This window comes from Cucumis sativus, chromosome 4, assembly GCF_000004075.3.
Source record: "Cucumis sativus cultivar 9930 chromosome 4, Cucumber_9930_V3, whole genome shotgun sequence".
NCBI lineage: Eukaryota > Viridiplantae > Streptophyta > Magnoliopsida > Cucurbitales > Cucurbitaceae > Cucumis > Cucumis sativus.
This window is the reverse complement of record NC_026658.2, coordinates 10864021-10886199: the sequence shown is the minus strand read 5'-3', so window position 1 is coordinate 10886199 and position 22179 is coordinate 10864021. Positions and strand designations below refer to the sequence as shown.

At 35.9% G+C, this 22179-nt stretch overlaps 6 protein-coding genes and 1 long non-coding RNA gene across 7 annotated transcripts; 4 read left to right on the top strand and 3 right to left on the bottom strand.

The window, feature by feature from the left end:
• Positions 1-908: 908 nt before the first annotated feature.
• LOC101219513 lies at positions 909-3664 on the top strand. Its single transcript, XM_011655226.2, is given in 7 exon segments — positions 909-1111; positions 1425-2558; positions 2646-2717; positions 2799-2859; positions 2940-2962; positions 2964-3087; positions 3308-3664. Coding segments are annotated over 6 exon segments (549 nt in total). The 5' UTR covers positions 909-1111; positions 1425-2399; the 3' UTR covers positions 3418-3664.
• Positions 3665-4238: 574 nt separating this feature from the next.
• On the top strand, positions 4239-7489 carry LOC101219272 (NADH--cytochrome b5 reductase 1). Its single transcript, XM_004149601.3, has 9 exons — positions 4239-4565; positions 4768-4909; positions 5035-5125; positions 5242-5319; positions 6530-6610; positions 6721-6810; positions 6901-6966; positions 7045-7131; positions 7243-7489. The coding sequence occupies exons 1-9, from the start codon at positions 4457-4459 to the stop codon at positions 7333-7335; spliced, it is 837 nt and encodes a 278-aa protein (XP_004149649.1). The 5' UTR covers positions 4239-4456; the 3' UTR covers positions 7336-7489.
• Positions 7429-9069, bottom strand: LOC105435233 (geranylgeranyl diphosphate reductase, chloroplastic). Its single transcript, XM_011655227.2, has one exon. The coding sequence runs from the start codon at positions 8917-8919 to the stop codon at positions 7549-7551; it is 1371 nt and encodes a 456-aa protein (XP_011653529.1). The 5' UTR covers positions 8920-9069; the 3' UTR covers positions 7429-7548.
• Positions 9070-9152: 83 nt separating this feature from the next.
• Positions 9153-10650, bottom strand: LOC101222589 (GDSL esterase/lipase At1g71250). The gene is made up of 3 exons (XM_004149613.2): positions 10206-10650; positions 9503-10126; positions 9153-9418 (listed from the first exon to the last, which is right to left on the bottom strand). The coding sequence occupies exons 1-3, from the start codon at positions 10426-10428 to the stop codon at positions 9189-9191; spliced, it is 1077 nt and encodes a 358-aa protein (XP_004149661.1). The 5' UTR covers positions 10429-10650; the 3' UTR covers positions 9153-9188.
• An 805-nt stretch (positions 10651-11455) lies between these two features.
• LOC101222830 (F-box/WD-40 repeat-containing protein At5g21040) lies at positions 11456-13868 on the bottom strand. Its single transcript, XM_031884495.1, has 2 exons — positions 13684-13868; positions 11456-13565 (listed from the first exon to the last, which is right to left on the bottom strand). Exon 2 carries the CDS (start codon positions 13392-13394, stop codon positions 11733-11735), a length of 1662 nt encoding a protein of 553 aa, XP_031740355.1. The 5' UTR covers positions 13395-13565; positions 13684-13868; the 3' UTR covers positions 11456-11732.
• A 3835-nt stretch (positions 13869-17703) lies between these two features.
• On the top strand, positions 17704-18768 carry LOC101223069 (NDR1/HIN1-like protein 6). The gene has a single exon (XM_004149615.3). The coding sequence runs from the start codon at positions 17911-17913 to the stop codon at positions 18688-18690; it is 780 nt and encodes a 259-aa protein (XP_004149663.1). The 5' UTR covers positions 17704-17910; the 3' UTR covers positions 18691-18768.
• A 1433-nt stretch (positions 18769-20201) lies between these two features.
• LOC116403252 lies at positions 20202-22084 on the top strand. Its single transcript, XR_004215919.1, has 4 exons — positions 20202-20485; positions 20665-20806; positions 21053-21179; positions 21837-22084. It is a non-coding gene; the product is annotated as an uncharacterized LOC116403252 (long non-coding RNA).
• The last annotated feature ends 95 nt before the right edge of the window (positions 22085-22179 follow it).

Below are 22179 nucleotides of genomic sequence, written 5' to 3'. Positions count from 1 at the left end.
TAAAGCAAACTAATTTGGCTTCCAACCACAATGAACCACACAGTGACACACCAAAAGACGACAGAAAGTTTACAACTTCAACGGGACAACGCTTAAAAGAGACGATTCCCTGTGTGTTCCTGAAATTGGTTTTGCCTATTTTGCTGCCATCTGCCTTCTTGTTGCTTTGGTATGCTAGGAGGCTGAGCCCCATCATGCCTGACGAAGTGGAACAACCTTCACACTGATTCATTCGAACATTGGTGACATATAATTTATACATTGCATCTAAGTATAATAATGAAATTCAGGCCATACCAAAATTTACTCGAGTTGGTATAACCATAATCAAATCAAATGTAACTAATGAATGAGTTATTGGATTATTTTCTTATTACGTTTATTTTGAATTTATGATTTTGGTCAAATTTACACTTAACAATCAAACTAGCAATAAATATATGAAAGTCCATAAATTTTCAACCATAACAATAACAATTATGGTAGTTATAACAATGGCTACAATGCTAACAGTCGTGATACATAGTTCTAAAACACGATCGAATTGAACACCAACAAATAGATTGTGTTAAGCAATAATGATAAATATAACATTAATAAATGTATGGAAATTGATAATTTTTCACCTACAATCATAAGTAATTTTTGAACACTCTAGAAAAGAATGGGATCTACAATTTTATTCCCTTTGATCTACCACGTTTTCGTTAGGGTAATTAATGTAAGCACGAAAAGAAATTTAAGAGAATTTGTCAAAAATAGGAGACATACATAAAAGTACCAAACCAGCCTCGAAGAACTCCATCAAGTCCGCATAGAAATTACGAAAGAAAGGGTAGTTTCGTAATAGCAAATATATTAAGTCCATTAAAGAATACGTAATAGAAGGAAGATCGAACATATAAATAGCCAAAAAAACGCGTTAGGGTTGAGAATTACGAACACATCTTCCGCCCCCAATTACCATTTCATCGTCACCTCCCTTTTTGCTTCCTCCCCTCGCTTCACTGCAGCCAAAAGCTTCGTTTCCTCCACCCTCCCACTCCCACTCAATGCTGCATTGCTCTCACTGCCTCACACATCGCGAACCCGATCGCTTCGATGACTTCGTGTGAGAATCCGCTCCGATCCTCTTCGCTTTGGTGTTCTATCCTCTGCGCACATTGATCTCTCCATTGTTTCTCGTTTTTAATCTGATTTGTTCATCGGATTACTATTCCTCTAATTCTTACAGTAATCCGGTCTTTTTTTTCCTTTTTTTATTTCCTCTTTTATCTTTTTTTTTGTACCGCGTCAGTGACGTAAAGAGCGTTTGGCAAATCGGATGTTTTTTTGTACCTGTTTGTTCGTATTTGATTTATGCGTAATTTGTCTCTTGGTTGAATCGATTCGGTGTTTTTAATTGTTTTGGCATCGATTGATAGGTGTTGTTCGGGATGCGGCAAGGTGCTTGGGCAGTTTTTTGGAGGAAAGTACATTGATCATAGCAAACCTATACTCGGAACCGCTACCAAATTGAAGAAGAGGAAGAAGGAGAAGAAGCAGCAACTTGAGAAGATTAGAATGGATACCACGGATCAACTCGCGGCATAATCTTTGACTAATACTGGACTTAAAACTCACCAATCTTTTTAAATTTCCACTCTTTTTTTTATATCAAATTCTTTTGAACGAAACCGATTTCTGAGAGAGATTGATCGTCTCTAGCGTTTTGGAATTACAGTTTGTTGCCCATTTTTGTCCACAATCAACAATTTCCTCCTAGAAATTGGAATCAATTTCCTGACAAATAATTCATATTTGGTATCACTGATTAAAAAATTTATCAGAACCGGAAGCAGAAGCAGATGCATGATTCCAATTTCAAAACAAGTTTATTACTTACTCGCTCATAGAAGTGGATCGAAATAACATTTAATTGCAAAATGTGGATTTTAATTTTGTTATTAACCAATGTTTTCTAAGAAAGGAAAGTTTTCCTTATTAACATGAAAGAAGCAGAATCTCATTTAAAAAAAGAAAAAAAGAAAACTTGAAATTAAAAGGTACTAAAATGCTGCATCAATGGCAATCCTCCATATTCAATTCTACTGTGGCGTGCAATTACATGCGATGATCAAGGCCCTTGTTCGATGCAATTAGGGGAGATTCTTGAGAATTACAAACAATCTAAACAAAGTCGTCAATTTCTTTTTCGAATCAAACTCAACCATCTCATTGATGTAAATTGAAAGTTTATAGATAACTTTATATTGTTTAAGGAGTGATTGAGACAAATTTATATATATATTATTTGTCGTGAGTGATAAAACAAATGGAGTTATCCGTGAAAAGCATTAAATGACGACCACATGGTCGAATCACTGAGCTCCTGAAACCGCTGCAGAATTTGCACAGCCATGGAGTTGGCCGTCCATTCCTCTCTTTCCTTCTTCAATTATTCCAATTCATTAACCCCATCCCTACATAGAACCAGACTCTCCAGCCTCAGCATCCAGTTCCGGCCGAGGGGACGATCGCTTCTTCAACCTCTACAAGCTTCTTCCCGCTGGCTTCTGGTACCGTCGTCGGTCAGCCACATCGCTTCCTTAACCTTTATTCTGTTGTATCATTTTACTTGAAGATTAATTTGGTAAATTAATAAGTTCACAGGCGATGGAGAGTGGAAGCATATAGGTTCCAAAGTAGAAATGCCAGATGCTTTCGAAATTGTGTCGGTGAGTCCGAATAATAATCCATTGCGAGTCTCTATTTAGTGGAGCCACCTTTGGTTTGAAACTCTTCTTGGGTTAATGCAGAATGAAGTCACTGTCGGCCGTCTTCCTGATAAAGCTGACATTGTAATTCCGGTTGCTACAGGTCTAATTTTCCACTAATCTAAATCCTGGGTTCTTGTTTTGGCATTAACTCCATTGAGTTGTTTTCTGAAATGCAAGCAGTTTCTGCTCAACATGCTCGTATCAAAAAACCAAGAAGACAGGTTGTTGGTCATAGATCTAGATAGCACCAATGGGACTTTCATCAATGACAAGAGGCTTAACCCTGGGGTTGTTGCTGCTGTATCATCTGGCAATAGCATTACTTTTGGTACTATAACTTCTCCCCACTTTTCATTTTTAGACCACCCCATTTCCCATTTCCCATTTCTTGAGTTTTACATTTTGTTGTTTTACCCTCTTCAATTGAACATGAAGATTGCTGGTCTGAATCTGTTTCTGCATTTTGTTTACATTTTTCCCAAGGAAAAAACTTGTTTCATTTGATACTCATCTGAATCTATTCGTTGTGATGTTTCTTTTCCTGACAGGGGACATCCATCTGGCCATGTTTCAAGTCGCAAAGCTGAAAACTGTTGAAGCTGCAAGCAAAATCCAAGAAGAAACTGAGGAGTCAATCAGTGATTCTGAAACAAGTTGAGAGAAATGCCAAATTTTATGTGCAAACATTTGCACATTTTGTATTCTAAAACCTTTAGTTTGGACGATTTTTTCCAATGAGTTATCTGATCGTTCTGTTTGTGTTTGAGACCCTGGTCGGTACCACTACTTGAACTCCTATGCTAAAAGAGAAGGCAATCTTCCTTCATTTTGGTACCAAGTGTCCTGTAATTGAATTCCAATCTCCTCTTCATTATTATATTTTCCCTCTTTACTTCTCTTCTTCACATTCAAATTCAAAATCACTACTTCAGCTACTGCTACAATATTTTTATTTTAATAGGAGAGAGAAAACCCTGTTAAATATAGGTATAAATAAACACAAACTTTCATTTATCATGCTAGTTTTAGAATATATTCTTCTCTTTTCTTTACAACAATTTTGCAAGGATAAACTCATTTTGACTGGAATATATTCCTTTGATCTAAACATTAATGTATAACTCTTTGGCCACATGTTTGTCCCCAGAAGTAAAAGTTAAGGGAATGGAGTTGACTTCACTTCTAGTGGTCTTTACCTTTGGGAAGGATTTGGGGGCAAAGAGAATTTAGAATCTCCATCTATTCCTATTGTACTAAAAAAAAAGTTAGAAACGAACGAAACTAAATTTTATACCAAAGTGAACAAAATCAACAGGAATCAATAACTAACAAATCCGAATTACTGAAGTAAACAAAGTACTTTAGAAAATTGAAAGAAAAACTAATATCTTAGTATAGGTAAGTTGAATTTGTAAGAACAAGACAAAAAGGTATAAGTTTGTAGGATAGGAACAAGTTGTGGAATGGAATAAACTTGAGTTGGAACAATTTCATATAAATGTTAATTCCATCAGAAGAAGATTCGAAGTCAGTTCAGTAATGGGAGTGGTAGTGGGTTGTAAAAAGCGTATTATGATTTGATTTATGCGGAAAGTAAAAAAAAATCCATTGATTCATTCATTCCGTATTTCCCTTCATCCGCATCTCTCGAGAACCATTGAAGCCTTGTGATCCGATTCCTCGCTTTTCCTCCCCAAATGCCGACGAGTTACAGGCCTGAGCTTCTCACCGTCGCCGTCGCTGTGGTTGCTGTCGGCGTTGCCACTGCCTGCTATTTCTACGTCGCCAAGAAATCCAAACCCAAAGGTTCTTGTTCCTTCTACTCGTGCCTTTTTTTGTTGTTTTGCTTGATGAGGATAGGATTCCGGGCTCCGAGTATTGGGATTTGAGAATACCTTGAACAAACCCTTCCCAACCCTGTTTCATTTTATTGTAATTTGCGATTTCTTGCTACTTCAAGATGTGTTCGATGTCTTTTTTTTTTACTTGTTGTTTTCTGTTATGATAGGTTGCTTGGACCCTGATAACTTCAAGGAATTTAAACTAGTTAAACGCACACAACTTAGCCATAATGTAGCAAAGTTCAGATTCTCTCTTCCGACTCCAACCTCAATCTTGGGGCTGCCGATTGGGCAGCATATGAGCTGCAGGTTTTATTGACTTTAATACTTGTTTGATTCAAGAAGAAACTCTCTCCACTTTGTATAGTGGAGTGAAGATTCATCTATGGAATGTTATGAATCTTCAAACGATTTGTTGATGTGTTGTTGTACAGAGGAAAAGATAGCCAAAGTGAAGATGCTGTGAAACCTTACACTCCAACCACTTTGGACATAGATGTTGGATACTTTGAGTTGGTCATTAAGGTATACCCTTAAACTTCCAATATGCAATAGTTTGCAGTTTTTCTTGTTAATTAACCATTTGCTCTCTTCTATCTATGACATTTGGTATTTTGGCTTACAACTACGATTGTATGTAGATGTATCCACAAGGAAGGATGTCCCACCACTTTCGTGAGATGCGTGAAGGTGATTACTTGGCTGTGAAAGGTCCAAAGGTATTGCTAACTTGTCCTTCAACAGCAACTACATTAAGTAGAATTTGTTAATTTGAACATTGAATATAAGGCTTCAATAAGTAATATAGTTAATACCTTTCATTAGTCTACTTTTCTTCTCTTTTTTTTCCCAATATCTGATTAGTCGCGAGTATTTACACATATGGCTGGATTGGGTGTGGATGTGTTTGTGGGTGCTAGTTTCTGTGGTGGTATTGGATGCTTTTTAGATGTGTTTAAGTATTCTATTGCAGAGTTGATGAGTTGTTTTCTTTTTGTTTTAATATTTTGGTTCATACAAGTTTTTGGCTCGATTCTAGTCGTTTATTTGTTGAGTTTTTAGTTGATTTATTGATTGGTATGTGAGTAATGTGTATTAGTTATTCATTTCATCTAAGGAGGTATTGATTTAACCACTTATCAAATCTTTAGAGTTTGAATTGGATGGAATTAAAAATTGAAGGCAAAGACTGACCATCTAGGATAAAAATAACCTCTTTTTGGGAGATTCATCGTTCAATATTAGGTTATTAGAACTTCGAGGAGTGCATTGAACAGTCAACTAGTTTTGGTCCCAAATTTTTAGTTCTCGAGGTGCGAGGTGCTCTTAAATATTGATTTCTTTACCTTTGATTTGCAAAAATCTAAATACTGGGTCAGGGAATCTTGGATTTGGGCCATTTGGCATAATATTAGTAATGCCATAAGGTTATATGGTCTCTGGAAGAAGGTTCAATGGGGGTATTCCGAGTGCAGGGTTGTGAGGCAGGGGAGTTTCACAAATTTGAACAACAGTGACTTGAACTACCATATTAAACCCACAATTTCATCCAAATGTTAAGTTATTGGTTAAAGGCAAATTTAATTATATATCACTAACAATCTTATTTGCATTCAACTATATTTCTTTATTTAGTACACAAATTTACATTCAAGTCCAGTCATGACAAGAGACTGGTGCAGTTAGTTCCGATGAAAGAGTGCATTGAAGTTCATTTTTCCTTGATTAATTCTATTATCCAAGTAACTAACAATATTTTATCTTGATAACCGTTTGCTTATATGGCCCCTACAGCCCTACCCAACTTGAAAATTTACAGAGAATAAAGCACTTAATTAGCCTTTGCATACACTGTCGCACTCGAACCATATTATTTATTATTTATTATTTATGGAGTTCTTTTATGTCTGTGTGTGTAAATGGTGGCAGGGACGATTCAAATATGAACCTAATGAAGTAGAGGCCTTTGGAATGCTTGCTGGAGGCACAGGCATAACTCCTATGTTCCAGGTATGAGCATGGGCTAAGTTTTGAGTGAAGATTCGTATTGGTATTTGTGTTCTATCTGTGTGTCTTAACAAACAAATATATTCAACATTGCTGAACGTTTTCTTTTTCAGGTTGCAAGAGCAATACTAGAAAATGAAGTGGATCGCACCAACGTGCATCTTATCTATGCTAATGTTACTTACGAAGACATTCTTCTGAAGGTGCTCTTTCTGGTCTCTTAATTTGGATTTGGAAATTGAAACTACCCTACAATAAACCACGTATACCCTCTATTCTACTTGTGTTTGCAGGAAGAATTGGATAGTCTTGCAACTACGTTCCCTACCCGTTTTTCTATCTACTATGTGCTCAATCAGGTAAACAACTTGGGGGTTTTACAAATACATTCTGCAGTTTCACTATGTCTTTTTGTAATTGCTCTCTGCACTGTACAGCCTCCAGAAGAATGGGATGGTGGTGTTGGCTTTGTAACTGAGGAAATGATACGACTACACTGTCCTGCGCCATCCCCTAATGTCCGGGTGTGTACTCTGCTTTGCTTTACTACACTCTTGACACTTCATTCGCTTTCCATTCTTTCTGTAAGAGAGAGTTTGTGCTAAAAGAAGGCAATGTTCTTCATTTTGCAACAGATTTTGAGGTGCGGACCACCCCCGATGAACAAAGCTATGGCTGCTTACCTGAACAGTATTGGCTACACTTCTCAAATGCAGTTCCAGTTCTAATAATCCAAAGTTTCCAATCCCATTATTTACTTTTTTTACTTTACTTACCCCATTAAATTCAATTCATCCAATCTCGTGAAATTAAAATGTATATCCATCCAAACGAAGAATCACATTAATAAAATGGTGGACTATATCAATGTTTGGAATAAAACTTGATTTGATGATTTCACACAAAAACAAAGCTAAGGCAGACTACAACTACAAACAAAGCTAGAGGAAAGATGCAACCTTGTGAGTCTCTGTTCTCCCAACAATTCCACACTTGATGAGACTTCCAATGGTGTTCCACATCAACTTAGCATCTTCCAATCTGTTTCCCTCAGCCAATTTCTTGTACAGATAGCTTTCAAATGTCATTCTCTGCACATACTCATTCCCACACATTTCCACCAATGCCTCCCTTCCGGCATTGTCCCCATAGAACACTCTCTGCAACACATCCAAGAACCTGAACGTTCCCACGTACTTGGCATCCCACTCTCTCAAATACTCTCTCTTCAGATCCCTTTCTCCGATCATCCTCTCCCCTCCTTCCGATGCTCTCACCACCGCCTCTCCGCACATTCTCCCCGATTTCGCTGCAAAATATATGCCTTCACCCGAGCACTTTGTCACGTATCCTGCCGCGTCACCCACCAGCGCCACCCGCCCTACCACTCGCCTTGCTCGCGGGTGCTCCGGTATCGGATGTGCCTCTACTTTCATCACCTTCCCTCCGCTTATCTTCCTCTTTGCCCTTTCCCTTATTCCTCTTTGGTAACGCTTTATGTCTTGTTTCGAGCACACCGTCCCCGTCCCCACTGCCACATGGTCGCATTTTGGAAATACCCAAGCATAAAAATCTGGCGATACGTCGTTCCCTACGTACACTTCCGCCAGATTCTCGTAGTACTCCATTTTCTCCTCTGGCAATTTGATTCTCTCTTGGAAGGCGATCGCACACGTGTAATCTCCAGCGTCGATCGACTTCGCTACACGGCTGTTGGCGCCGTCCGCACCGATCACCACATCCACGGCCAAGGATTTCCGGGAGTTTTCAGCTGTGTAATGCACGACGTACGGTTCTTTGGAGGAGGTTGGGAGCTCGAGATTCAGCACGAGGCCATGGATGAGATTAGCACCGTTGGACTGAGCGCGGGAACGGAGGAAGGAATCGAGCACTTCGCGGCGTAGCATGGGTATGAACTCATGGGCTTTCAAGGTTTTTCCGAAGTCGACGGCGAGATTGGAAGGGGAAATAAATTTCATACGAGTAACATGGCGATCGATGAGATGAGCAGGGATGTCGAACTCATTTAGCATACATAGAGGGAGAGCGCCGCCACAGGGCTTGGCAGAGGATGGACTGCGCTCGAATAGGTAAGTCTCGATGCCACCAGCTGCGAGAGCTTCGGCAGCGGAAGATCCCGCAGGGCCACCGCCAATGACGGCAGCTCGGAGCTTGCGGCCAATAAGAGGGGCATTGTCGGATTTAGAGGAGGAGGTTATGAGAAGAGAAGGAGGGCGGCGGGAGGATGGAGTGTGTTTGGTGGTAGGGTTTAGAGAAAGAGAGGAGAAACCCTGCAGGCAACGCGCTGCCATTGAAGGAAGTTAAGATCTGGAAATGAAGGCGGAATGATTTAGGTTTCTGCCGTCTAGTCTTTTTTGAGAAACCTTTGTTTAAAGGGATGTTGAGTGCTTCCCATTACCAGTTTGGCAGTACGAAAAGGACATTGGATTTGGTTTATTTTATTATTCACAACTTTGAGTAGGAAAACCCAATTAGGAAAATATAGATTCTTTTAGGTGAAATTATGAAAACAACCCAACAAAAGTTGGTCATCCATACAAAAATTGTCACTATTGGAAACTCATGTGAATAGTAAATCTTGAATAGTGGATGGACGGCAGATTGTGGAGAAGGGTCGATTCCCCCATGCTGAATCCGCAAGCAAAGCATTTACCACTCCCGTGGGATTGTACAAATCCCACCACACATATCTCCTAACATCCCTGCACGCTATCTCCATTGCAACACATCCTACTGCGCTTGCATTATACCAACCAACCCCACAACATGCACTCTTCGATTCCTTGAATCCTACACGCAGTACACAATTCTTCATCATTTCAAAACTACAACATTTCACTTTTAACAACCTAAATCACATTTTATTGCACATACCGTATCGAGTTGGATTTCCAATGATCTCCATCATCCCTTTGTAAACGTCGCAAAATATCATTTGAGTATCTCCAAACTCTGCATTCAACTTCACCATTTCCTCTTCCATCACTTCATTGTACTTCCCAACCAATTCATTCATCTCTTTCACACACCCCTTCTTATCTAACGTGTCCGCAGGGGAATCACGCCATTCAGATAGCACTCGAGGACTGCATCCCAATGGCAGTATTCCCATGCATACGATCTTTCTCGCTCCAGCTTCTTGCAAGTTTCTTATGGCGATCACCATTTGCGATACTAGCAGTCGAGCAAATTCCTCACCCCCATACTTACGTTCAGACGATTTCAAAAGATAAAGATTGATGAAATCAACCTCGCCGAACGAGAGGTAGAAGAGGGATGATTGGATGAAATGGCGAGCAGCATGTTGCCCGAGTTGCAAGCGTAAGAGTTGAATGGCGTCGAGGACTTGGCGTAGTTGTTGGTTGAGAGACTGATAGCTTTGCTCGTTGCTCATGATTGTTGCTTGTGGGGAACCGAAGTTGAGGCCGTTTAGGATGGCTTCAAGGGATTCATTCTGATTGTAGAAAGGTTGAGCGTGCGGGAGGCCGATCTTGTCAGCTGCAAGAGAACAGTAACATTATATTATACACAAGAAAGTAAAAGAAACAATCAAGAAAAGAAGGGTTAAGAAATGAACCAAGAAGAAAAGGAAGAAGAGAGGAAGTGGCATTGGCGTCACAAGGAAGAAGAGAGAAATTGCGGTGGAGAAGAGGGTAAAACAGAGTATTGAAGCCACAATCTACAGAAGAATCTCCCAACAAGAACATGGCATTGACGTTGGATTCTTGAGCTGCAGTTGTATCAATCAAGAGGATGAGATGAGCGAAGAAGATCAACAAAGGCTTCAAACCCAAACCCATATTTGATGATGCGATGATTAATTTCTAATTAATCTTTTAGTTCAGTTTTGATGTTTCTTAATCATTTCTTGCATGAAACAAAGGTTGATGTTTAACTCTTAGTACCATTTGGATGAGAAACTGATTGCTTTGCTTACTATTTCTTATATTGCAAATTTTAAAAATAAATGTTGCTATCAAACGTATTTATTTCATGTTGTTTTCAAGTATGTGTTTGGTAAGCATTCACAGAGTAAGGTTTTGTTTGCAATACGTGTGACTATTAAAAATAGTTATTTATCTGTTGATCCTCAACTCGTTATTAATTAATTTATTCATATAATTTATATGATAAATTTTACATTATTATTATTATCAAATATTTACAGACTATAGCAAAATTTCATATTATAAACATTAATAGCTATTAATATCATGTGATATAATCTAAAATTTTTTATATTGTTTGTAATTATTTAATTTAATTTATTTTGATATTATTTTTAAAATAACTCGTTGTAATATTATATAAAAAAATTACATTTTTGACCTAAAGTTGCATTTGAGCCTTGGACTTTTAAATTTCTACGTTTAAGCCTCTAAAGTTTGGAATAATACTGCTTTTATTCTTTCATTTGTTAACTTTTATTTTTTCTTGAATAAAATTTGTTCAAAGATCTTTTGGTTTTTTTAAAATAAAAATTAAGTTTACTTTCACTTGTGGGTTGCATCTTATTGAGTATACTCGAAATTTTAGCCAAATAAAAAGATATATAATAATAATAATAATTTCTAAACTACTTGTTTTTAACTAGAAAAACGAAAAAAAACAAAGGGTTATTAAATGAGATTTAAATGATTTGAGTTAAAATTTATTGGTTGCCATAAATCTCTTAACGTATAAAGCCTCCATTAACTTTATTTAAAAGCTGCATAGTTTGAAGTCGTTTTTTCCAACTAAAATGCCCCTTTTACCTAATCTTTATCATAGATTAAATTTTTAAAAAATTAAAAATTAAGTTTAAATAAGAGAGAAGGGCTAAAAGAATACTTGAATAACTAAGCTTGAATTCAGAATAGTTTTCGTTTTTTTCTTTTTTTCTTTTTTGAGGTTTTCTATATAACAATGTTCTATCACATACAAATGAAGCAACATGGGCAGGTTGGGAAGCTTATGGGAAGGTAACAGAATCAGGCAATTAGAAATTAGCCTGTACTTGAAATTGAGAAACAGAATTAACAACTAAAATTCACTGCCATCAGCTTTACTTAATCATCACTCCAAATTCAAATTCAGGAAACAGATAATCAAATGATTCCATCACCTAAGCTTTCAGCTTTCCACTCACCCCACGTTTGTTGTGCCAAACACTAACACGATCACCACCGTTCATCGGTGTTTTCTTAGCTGCAAACGAGCACTGATCACTCCTTGCACCACCACTTTTGGTGTTCATTTCTATTTGAAGCCTACGCCGTCTCATCCTATTCTCTAACCTAATTCCTCTCAGAGCACGAGCCCTCCGTTCAGCTTCTAGAGCTTGCGTGAAGTTCCAGATTCTCACAACCCCTTCCTCTCCTCCGCAAACAATACGATCCATACCGATGTCCACACCAAACAAATTGCTCCCAAACCCATGTAACATTCTCTGTGGAGGCTCCACACTGATACTCTGAACATGCTGTCCCCTCGAATCTCTCTTCCACAGAGTTCGTTTCTTGGTCCTTAGTAGCGGTCGAACGTCAATCAGTGAGAGTTTCCCATCACTTGAAGCTGAAACCAACCATGGAAACTCAAATGCTAGAGAATAAACTGGTCCTGAATGAGGAATCCAAGATCCAACCAGTTGAGCACTTGTATCGACATGACGATTGGTTATATCAAACATGTGAATAGCACCATCTTCCCCTCCAGTAAATAGAAAGTCCCCTGTATGGCTTCGCGCAAGGGCATAAGCATAGCCAACATGAGCCTCATGAATGACAGTAGCCAATTCCCCACTATTGGTATCCCAAACATATACATCTGAGCCTGATGTACTGGCAACGGTGGTATCATGAGGGACTAATCCCCAAACCCAATCACCATGCCTCAAGATATTTAAGCATCGATGCGAAAACCGATCCCATACTCGAACAGTCATGTCCCATGAACCACTATAAATCCTTGTTAGATCCAGAGCAAGTGAAGTTATGGGTCCTTCATGTTCCCAAAGCCGGAATTCGATATTGTGATTTAGAGGGCCTTTCACATCAAACAAGTACGAAAGCCCCTCTACTGCCTTCCAACAATGGATGAAGCCATCTGTCCCTCCAGCAACCAGTAGCTTTGTATCAGCTGCAAGAGCTCGAATGGTACAACCAAGCGATCGGGATGAGGCAATGGATAAACCTTCTTCCAATTCCCATATTCTCACAATCGAATCATATCCAGAAGTGAATATCAGCTTTGCAGAAGCCAGAACAAAAACTGTACGAACTGCTTCGGTGTGCCCATGCAAAACCTCCATAGTGTATCGCCCCATAAAAGTTTTACTTCTAAACTCTCTCTCCACAAAAAGATCTTTCCATGACCTCTCGTCCGAAAGTCCATTAGGAACCACGGGTGCCGATTGAGCTGGAACTGGAAGTCCCCATCTCTCGCTGTAGAATTCCTTCCATACATGGTGTTCAGATGCTATGCTATGAAGAACAGTAGACACACAAGACACAATGCCAAGCTCCTTCGGATCAAGGCAGTTCAAAATCTCAGATATAATTGCAGGAGGAAGGTCGGTAATTGACCGACCACCGACGGGCGCATTTTTAGAGAGCAAATGTTTGGAAGTGAGGGAGGTAATAATCTCCGATTTGTCAGATTCAATTCCCTCTGATTCGGCTTCGAGGTTGAAAGAACTTGATCCAGCGGTTTGTTTCTCACAATAATTTTTCCCAATAACCCTTGAATCCGTATAAATCCCGGCAGATTTCTGGCATTCAAATGCCATAAAATAAATCTGAACCTAAGACTAGAACGAAAAAATATAAACCAAATTCGAGAGAAGATTCGAACAAAAAATCTACAGCAAAAGAAAAGAACCCCAATAATAGAATGGGAAAAAAGAAACCCTGGGAAAACGAGGAGAAGAGGAAATGGGAGGGAACCAACAAGGATCGAGCTGCAAAAAGAAAAAGAAGAGAAATTGGGAGAGGAAATCCTAATTCTAAATTCCTAATCCAAAAAAATAAAGGGAGAAATCAGGATTATGCGAAAGCGAAGAGGAACACAAAAGGTACCTGGAAGAATGAAGATGGAGCAGATGATCCTTGTTGGATGAAGAGAAGAGAAGAGAAGAGAAGAGAATAAGTGAGAGAAGCTGAGAATTTAGGGATTTGCAGAGGAAAGGAAAAAACATTGAACAAAGGAGGAAACCAATTTCCACCGCTGAAGCTGTATGGACTCACCGATTTGTTTGATGGGAGCTGGAGGCCCATATCAGACCTCCATGTACTAACCCGGTCAGGATCCGACTCCAATGGATGGTGCGAACCGCTGATTACATTTAATCACAACAAATATTTCGTGTTCTTTTTTATTTATTTATTATATCTCTTTGTTTTTGTTTGTTGATGCTTTTAATTTTTTCATAAACTTCAAGATTTAAGGATGGCAATTGATTTTGTACGATTCAAATTTGGATAGTTGAGTAAGTTCATAGATAGCACGTTTTTGTAACTTAATTCATAATATTGTATCAATTACTATACGAGCAATATAATCTTTTATCACGGATCTAAGGCCCTTAAATGTAGATGTTATGTCATCGAACTGGGTCAGTAAAGTTTGTTCTCTGTGTTATGCTTCTATAGTTATACTTCTTCCATAGTTATATATACAAACAGTACAACAATAACTATGTGTATTGTATGTGTGTTCTCGTGCAGTTTTTAAGTTTAGTTACAAATTCAACTCATATCTCACACATTGTGTTAGGTAGCAATGTTGGTAACTCTAATAAAATTGACACCACGTAAATACAACTTAAAACTGTTTTTATTTCTACCTTCTTACTCCCATAGCCTTTGTCTAACCTACCCGAAAGTGCACAGTATATTTCAAATATTCCATTTGCTACCACGAGCTTCCATATCTACCTATGATATTTTCATCGTTTATTTGTATGAATTTTATTTTGTTTTTAATTCACAATATACCATTTATAGGACTTTTAAAGCACTTTGTGATATTTCTACACTTGGAAAATTGTCGATAGAAATATAGTATTTTTCATTTATTTTTCTTTTCTTTAACTAATTTGTTCTTTTATCAAATTTTAAATTTATTTCTAACCATATAAATTCAGTAAAATTTCAAAAATAGTAAATTTTACAAATACTTATCCGCTATGGCAAATTCTATCACTAATATGGTATAGTGATAGAAAATTATTATGAATAAAATCTAAAATTTTGCTATAGCTTGTAAATATTTTAATTTATTTTACTATTTTTTAAAATGTCCCTATAAATTATCTATACAACCTTTTATTTAAATAAAAGATTGCAAACTTTTGTACTTAAAACAAAAATGACTGGGAGTAGAAGATACGATCATAATGTTTACCTTTTCCAATTTGTAAAAAGTTAAAATTTGAACTTTAAAGTATATAACTTAATAGATAGACAGAGAGCATGTACGGTGCGTTGAAAAAAGTTTATCCACTTCCTCTTTCATTTTCTATCTAATGGAAGCTTGAAATTCAATTAAATGACTTGCCGATTGGATAGGGCTACTTGATTCAAACCAAAACTTCTTAACTATTAACACATTGTTAAATTTCAGTTCTTCATATCCAATAACTTCAACACATTACAAAACATACATAAATATCGTAGTTAATGGGAGCTAAAATAACGTTAGAAATAATATCGTTTAATGAAAGAAAAATATTAAATTTGAGTGATACATGAATTAAGTGATGGTATCATAAAGTTGTAATTAAATTCACATATATAAAATGGAATTGTAGTTTGGATATGGTGATGATGTGTGGAATGGCGTGCCCATAAAATTACTACTAGGGCCCCCAACTCCCAAGCCAATTAGGTGAAGTCAAATATATTAGGTGATCAAAACTTTCATTAGGAAAACTCAAATTTACATTTATTTCTATAAATAATTTCAAGTAAAAGAAAAACAAAACTTTTTTGTTTATTTATATATGAAATAATATTTAGCCAAAAACAAGCTTCTTTATGGAGCCGCCTCCCATGACTTCTTATCTCTCCTACGCCTCTCCTCACTAACCTTCTCATTTCCATTATCATTCATTCGCGAGAACAAACATGGGTTGAACCCGAATAATCCGGACTACCCAACTCAAATTATAAAAGTTGGGTTGGATTAAAAAATTTTGATTTTTTCGGATTGGGTTGAGTTTTGGGTTGGAGAGTTGAAAAATTTCGGTTCAACCCAACATAACCCAAATTAATATAATATATAAATAAATATTATTTTAATAAAAAACAAATTAAAGGTATATAAATATTGAATTTATTGTATGAAAGTTTGAAATTTAAATGTAACGATTTCAAACTTTTATAATCTTAGAAACTAGAAAATGGAAAAAGAAAATTATATACACAACCTGACAACCTAACTCAACTCATATTTTAAGAGTTGAGTTAGAAACTAAATTCGAGTTATTTGGGTTGGCAACTCAAATAACCTAAAAATATGCGTTGAATTGAAAATGTCTCTCAACCCAACCCGATTTCACAGCTACCCATTCCCTTCCACCTCCAAATTAACTCTTTCCTTTTCATATTTTCATTTCAACTCATTTCAATCTTTTTTTAAAAAAACTGAACAATAAATTAAAAAAAAAACTGTCGAGAGACCCTCAACTATATTGTCTTTATATCATATGTATAAACAAAATTAGTTAATGTTTAATATTTGTAGCTAGTTAGTGGTAAATATGCTTGTCAAACCATAGTTCAAGTGTTTGAAAAAAAAAAATAAAAAATTAAGACCAAAATTTATCCCTTATATTCATGAAAATTAAAGAAAAATTAAGATAGAGACATTTTTTTTTTCTACGGGTTCATTGAATTTTAATTGACTTTGCTTCTCTATACACTCCGTTATTGAGTTTGACACCGTTAATTCCGCGACTCTTCCTCTCCTATTCACCAAATATGTGAAAAAATTCTTTTGGCTTAAATAATAAATACCATCCCCTTCCCCACACTAACACTCTAATAATAATAAAAAAAGGCGTTGTAGCTATGTTTTCTAGAACACCACCACCAAAAGAAAATTCCAAATAGCCTTAAACAATTTCTGCTTTATTTTCTATTTTCTATTTTTTATTTTTTATATCAATTGTTAAATATTTAAGCTATTTTATTTATGTATAGTTTTTAATTTTTTTTAAAAAATAAAATAATATAATAAACGTAATTATTATAAGAGAGAGAGAGAGAGAGAGAGAGATGAGAACACGCTAACAAAGAGAAGACCGTTTCTTTGGTGAACTACTTTTCAATTATTTAGTGTATTTTTTTCACAAATCTTTCTCAAATTTCAACTAAACTATTCTCCATGCTTACCGCACCCCCAAATACTATTATTATTTTCTCAACAAATCCATTTTCAATTTCTTAGTATTTAACTCTTTATTTACACTCAAATCACACCTTTCTTAAGTCTCTAAGTGTAGGGTTTTTTCATACAGATTTATTTGGACAATATTAGGTTTCTAAGACCCCCTAAAAAAAATCGTAATATTCACGTTGAAGAAAACTTCTTCATTTGCTATACGTTTTTATTTGTTTGACTTGGTTCTTCTATTCCTCTTTCCAAGGGTCAAGAAACCTAAACAAATCAACTTTAATATATGAATCTACTAATTGGGTGCATCTATGTGTATATATACGCACATATATATATTTTCTTGTTACTATTGTAACCACGTTTTATCATTTAGCAAACATTTCAAATTTTTATCTCTATTTGGTTTTAAGTTTAATTAAATTGGTGAATAGCTTAAAAGCTTTTGCAACCATGAGATTGAAATGTAAAATTGACACTAGGGGGAAAGAAAAACAATAATATATTGTTGAGTTCTCACAATTTTCTAGGTATTATATAAAAAAAAAAATCAGAAATGAAATTTCCACAAGAATGAATTAGTAGTCAACATTTTGAATTAATATAATCGAAAACTTTCCCTCTCCCCTTTGATTGAAATTAAGTTTCCCTTCTTAGAAAGCCACATCCCAAAACCCAAAGTCAAAAATTGAATGTTAAAAAGTCTCACATCACATGTTCATTCCACGACTTAGCATAGCATTCTCCAATTTCCTATATTTCTTATATATACGTGTTTTACTATAACAACACCTATATTTCCATACACCAATTCCTACCTTTTCTTTTCTTTTCTTTTCATTTCATTTCATTTTCATCTTCTACATTTGTATTTATTATCGCTTTCCAATCGAGTCACCGGCGGGTCCATGGCGGAGCACCAAAAGATTCATCCACTCCACGACGTTGAGGCACCATCGCCCACACCCGCGGCTCCTACTGACCCATTGGTCCCACGTGGAACCCAAAAATCCGATGCTGCAGACACTACTGCTACTCCAGTTCAATATCCACCGTTTCAGCGGACGATTCCGGTGATGCACTCCAAGCCACCAAAGAAGAGGCGAAGTTGTTGCTGCAGGTGCCGGTGTTGGACCATCTCGATTTTAGTCCTTCTTCTGGTTTTGATAGGAATCGTCATCGGAATCCTGTACCTGGTGTTCCGACCCAAGCTTCCGGAGTATTCAATCGATAGATTGCAAGTATCGCAGTTTACGTTGAGTGGAAACGACCGATTAGACGCTGTTTTCAACCTAACTCTGACCACTGTGAACCCTAACAAGAAAATCGGAATCTATTACGAAGGAGGAAGCCATATAAGCGCGTGGTACACGGAAACGAAGCTATGTGAAGGGGCTTTACCGAAATTTTACCAAGGACATCGGAATAGGACGGTGTTGAACGTGCCGTTGGTGGGAGTGACAGAAAACGCGACCGCGCTTTTCACGACGCTGCAGCAGCAGCATCAACAGACTGGAAATATTCCGTTGAATTTGAATGTGAGACAGCCGGTGAGGATAAAGTTGGGGAGCTTGAAGTTGATGAAGGTGAAATTCTCGGCGACCTGCAGACTGTTGGTTGATAGCGTTTCCGCCAATAGCGATATCGTCATTAAAAACAGTAACTGCAAGTTCAAGCTCCGGCTATAAAATACCGGCGGGCGGCGGCGTTTTTGTACGGTGCTTTAATTTATTATTTATTTTTAATTACTATTTGAGTTTTTTTGAGTTACTATTATTCTTTCTTTTCATAGTTTATTTAGTATATGTATATTATTATTGATTTTGATTTTGTATTCTATACCTTTTTCTTTCATATTAGTAATTATTGAAAATAAACCATATATGATATGAGCATATATTTTAATAACTTTTACCATTAAGTTCTTTTTTTTTTTTTTCTTTTTTAAGATTATGTGTTTGTTTAAAACATTTAAAAAGTTATTACTTAATTAGATTACTATTTATTGTTAATTTAATTTGAATAGTTGGACACATACATCCACTTTAAAAGTTAGAGGATACTTAAATCTATGTGATCTTAGCACTAAAATAATAGTGTTTTTTTAGGTATGATTTTGATACCATGTTAGATCGGTAAAAAATACTTATTTAATTAACTAGCCATATAAGAGATAAAAAAAATGGATGCATGTGTTAATCAGACTTTGATACATGTTAATTTGTTGATCAATTAACAACGTACAAATTAATACGTGAACTACCAAAGTTATATATATGCTATGTAAGAATTGAGAAATATATCGTGGGTGATCAGATAACTAGCTTGTTGTACCAAGATGTGTGTGTTGTTTGGAAGGATGTGACTTGTATAAAGAGAGTAGGGTTTGTACTTGTAAATTAATTCATATTCAAAGATAATTAAAAAAAAATGTACTATTTTGAGCTAAAAAATAACACTAACGGGCAATTACATCATAATTTAGCAAAAATAAGTACTTGTCACTTCCAATTTAGGTAAGTATTAGTAGACACTTGGTACATCTTATTCAAATGCCTAAACCCTATTTTTAAAAACAATAATTAAAAAAACATAAGATCATATAATTACAGTTTTTTTATTTATTTTGATATCCGTAAGTGTCCATGGGACTTCGAGTTGTAACTTACAACAAAATAAAGCTTGAACTCTGGTTGAAAGGGAGTATGTTGAATTTTGTGTTCGAGCTTCCAGATGTGAAGTATATAAAATGTTATTTGTAATTGTTTTAAACTTGAAACGCCTTTGATATTTGTTATTCTCTTGTGTCATACGATTATGTTTCAGGACATCTACTGATTAAAATCATGAGACCTCATGCATACGTGTATACGCATAGTTATTATATTTAAAAGTTATGGTTTTGGTAATCATCATCATGGGTAAAGTTTCAGTAGTGGTTTACATGACACCAAGAGTTAAGATTAAAGAGAAAACGAGTGAGTTGTACACTTATAGAATGGTATTACTTTGGTTTAAGGACTTGTGAATGATCTATATGTTTTCTTTGTAAAGTTTTAAGATTTAATTTTTTTTATGGCGTATTTTAATGATTTTGGTATCCCATATAAAGATTTATTTCTATTGAGTCTTTGAGTGTTTTCTTTATGCGTGAAGTAACAATCCTGTTTAGAACGTGTCTTTGAAGTTAGGTTGCTTCACTCCTCTCTTCATCCTTTACAGATTCCTTTAATCTATGTTTCTTAATTTAAGTGTAGTATTTCTGAAGGTGATATTCTCAAATGGCAAAGAAGAGGAAGCATAGTGAGTCTTTGCCGACGGTATCAGTTAAGAAGGACGATGATGCTCCGGAGAGACCTAAGCGGACACTCATGGGCTGGAAAGACAAAAAGTGACAAAAGAGAGTGAAGTTGGTTCTGATCATGCTGTTTTTCGAAATAAAGAAAAGGTTCTCATCACGTGTTCTCGTCGAATCAATTTTAGGTATGTAATATAGTTGAAACAAGTTGTTGTAGCTTTTTGTAAAATATATTGTTATGTCTATACATGGTTAGGTAGTTTGCAGTATAACTTATCACCCACTAACCAAATGTTTTTTGTTTTTATTTATTTAGTTTTTCTTTCCTTTAGAATTTTTGGCAATTTAACTTGTGATTGATTAGGTATTGGCATTTGATGTTGAATATGGTATCACTTTTGCCACATTGTAAGAAGGATAACAAGGTAGAGTTGAGGTCCAGCAAGGGTGCAACACTGAATGAGCTGGTTGAGCTCAAAGGTTGTTCTTCCAGCCTATTTTTCGAGGTTAGAACCTTTTCATTGCACTGTCGTAATCTGGAATTTTTAAGGTACAATGTTTTCTAATTTTTATTTTTAATTAGATATAGGATGATAACATTTTGGTTTTATTCTTGTGGTGTATAACTTATAAGGATGTTTTAACTATCCTTTTGCTTTTCATTATATTACTTTCCTATATGGCCTTCTCATCATGTTTGTACATTGCGATCATATTTTTCCACTCATTGATATTTTTTTCTCTAATTCCAGTGCAGAAAACATAAAGATCTTTATCTATGTATGGCAAAGTGCCCTAGTGGGCCATCTGTGAAGTTTTTAGTTAATGCCATTTGTTTTCTCTATTGTTGATGACCATATCTGGTTCTGGAATTACCAGGTATGCTTTATTTATTTCCTACTTGCTACAGAATTTAATACTAACCATGATCATGCTTTATTTATAACCATCACTCCGTTAGCAACACCACTTGAGGAACAATGCGTGTTTTTAGTGAAGTAAGGTATATATAGATAAATGTCAGAAGTGTCGTTCTTAAGATATGAGGCATACAATCGTCATTAGGAAAGGAATTTGGCATGGCAAAAAATTAATTGATTTGAAGAGTTTGAGATTAAGCAGATTTTGGGGAATAGTTTTTAGGAGTCCTAGTTGAGGATCTTGCTATTTTTCTTTCTTATGTCAATGATTTCATTGTTTTTCTAGTTCACTGTATACATTTCCATATAATTGATTGTTATCCTTTAAACTTACATGTTCAATTTTCCATCAACTGTTGGTATGAGAACCCACTTTATGTATCGCCAAACCAGGTTAGATTGATTGTCCAACTTTTTGATCATTTGGGATTACACTTCTTCACACTATTATTTAATGATCGTTTGCCTAATGTAGTCCTCACGTGCTTCTTTTCATTTCATGGAATCAAGTGTTGAAGTTCTTGTTTGTGTTCTGTATTTTGTTGAGACATTGATTTAGTTACTCATTGACTGTACGTATGTGTTATGGATACTTATATTCATGTTGTCTTTGTAGGTTCAACTGGAGTCGACAACTTCATGAGTTTTCTTTCAAAGAACATTTCCAGAGACGAACATTCTCGGTTGGTCGTTTATGCTTCTGCAGAAAATCTTGTTAGATGTATTCTAATGCTATTTAAAATATTTTTTGATTAAGGGCTAGTATTTCGTACATGTGGATTATTGAAACTTGTATTAAGATGTACAAATATTATAAATCGTATTATAGTGTATATATATTAAAGTGTTGGCTATTTTTTTGTACATTGGTGTGAAACTTGTATAATTTCAAATTTGTCATTCTCAGATACATTATTGTCATTCTAATGGTTCGTGTAATGGTGGAGTTGCAATATATT

Excerpts from the sequence above, each read along its gene's own strand:
- LOC101219272 (XM_004149601.3), top strand. The coding sequence starts at position 4,457 with ATGCCGACGAGTTACAGGCCTGAGCTTCTCACCGTCGCCGTCGCTGTG. Across the intron at positions 4,910-5,034 it reads GGGCAGCATATGAGCTGCAG|AGGAAAAGATAGCCAAAGTG; the intron begins GTTTTATTGACT and ends GTTGTTGTACAG. Across the intron at positions 7,132-7,242 it reads CGCCATCCCCTAATGTCCGG|ATTTTGAGGTGCGGACCACC; the intron begins GTGTGTACTCTG and ends ATTTTGCAACAG.
- LOC105435233 (XM_011655227.2), bottom strand. The coding sequence starts at position 8,919 with ATGGCAGCGCGTTGCCTGCAGGGTTTCTCCTCTCTTTCTCTAAACCCT.
- LOC101222589 (XM_004149613.2), bottom strand. The coding sequence starts at position 10,428 with ATGGGTTTGGGTTTGAAGCCTTTGTTGATCTTCTTCGCTCATCTCATC. Across the intron at positions 10,127-10,205 it reads TCTTCTTCCTTTTCTTCTTG|CTGACAAGATCGGCCTCCCG; the intron begins GTTCATTTCTTA and ends GTTCTCTTGCAG. Across the intron at positions 9,419-9,502 it reads TGGAAATCCAACTCGATACG|GATTCAAGGAATCGAAGAGT; the intron begins GTATGTGCAATA and ends TACTGCGTGTAG.
- LOC101222830 (XM_031884495.1), bottom strand. The coding sequence starts at position 13,394 with ATGGCATTTGAATGCCAGAAATCTGCCGGGATTTATACGGATTCAAGG.
- LOC101223069 (XM_004149615.3), top strand. The coding sequence starts at position 17,911 with ATGGCGGAGCACCAAAAGATTCATCCACTCCACGACGTTGAGGCACCA.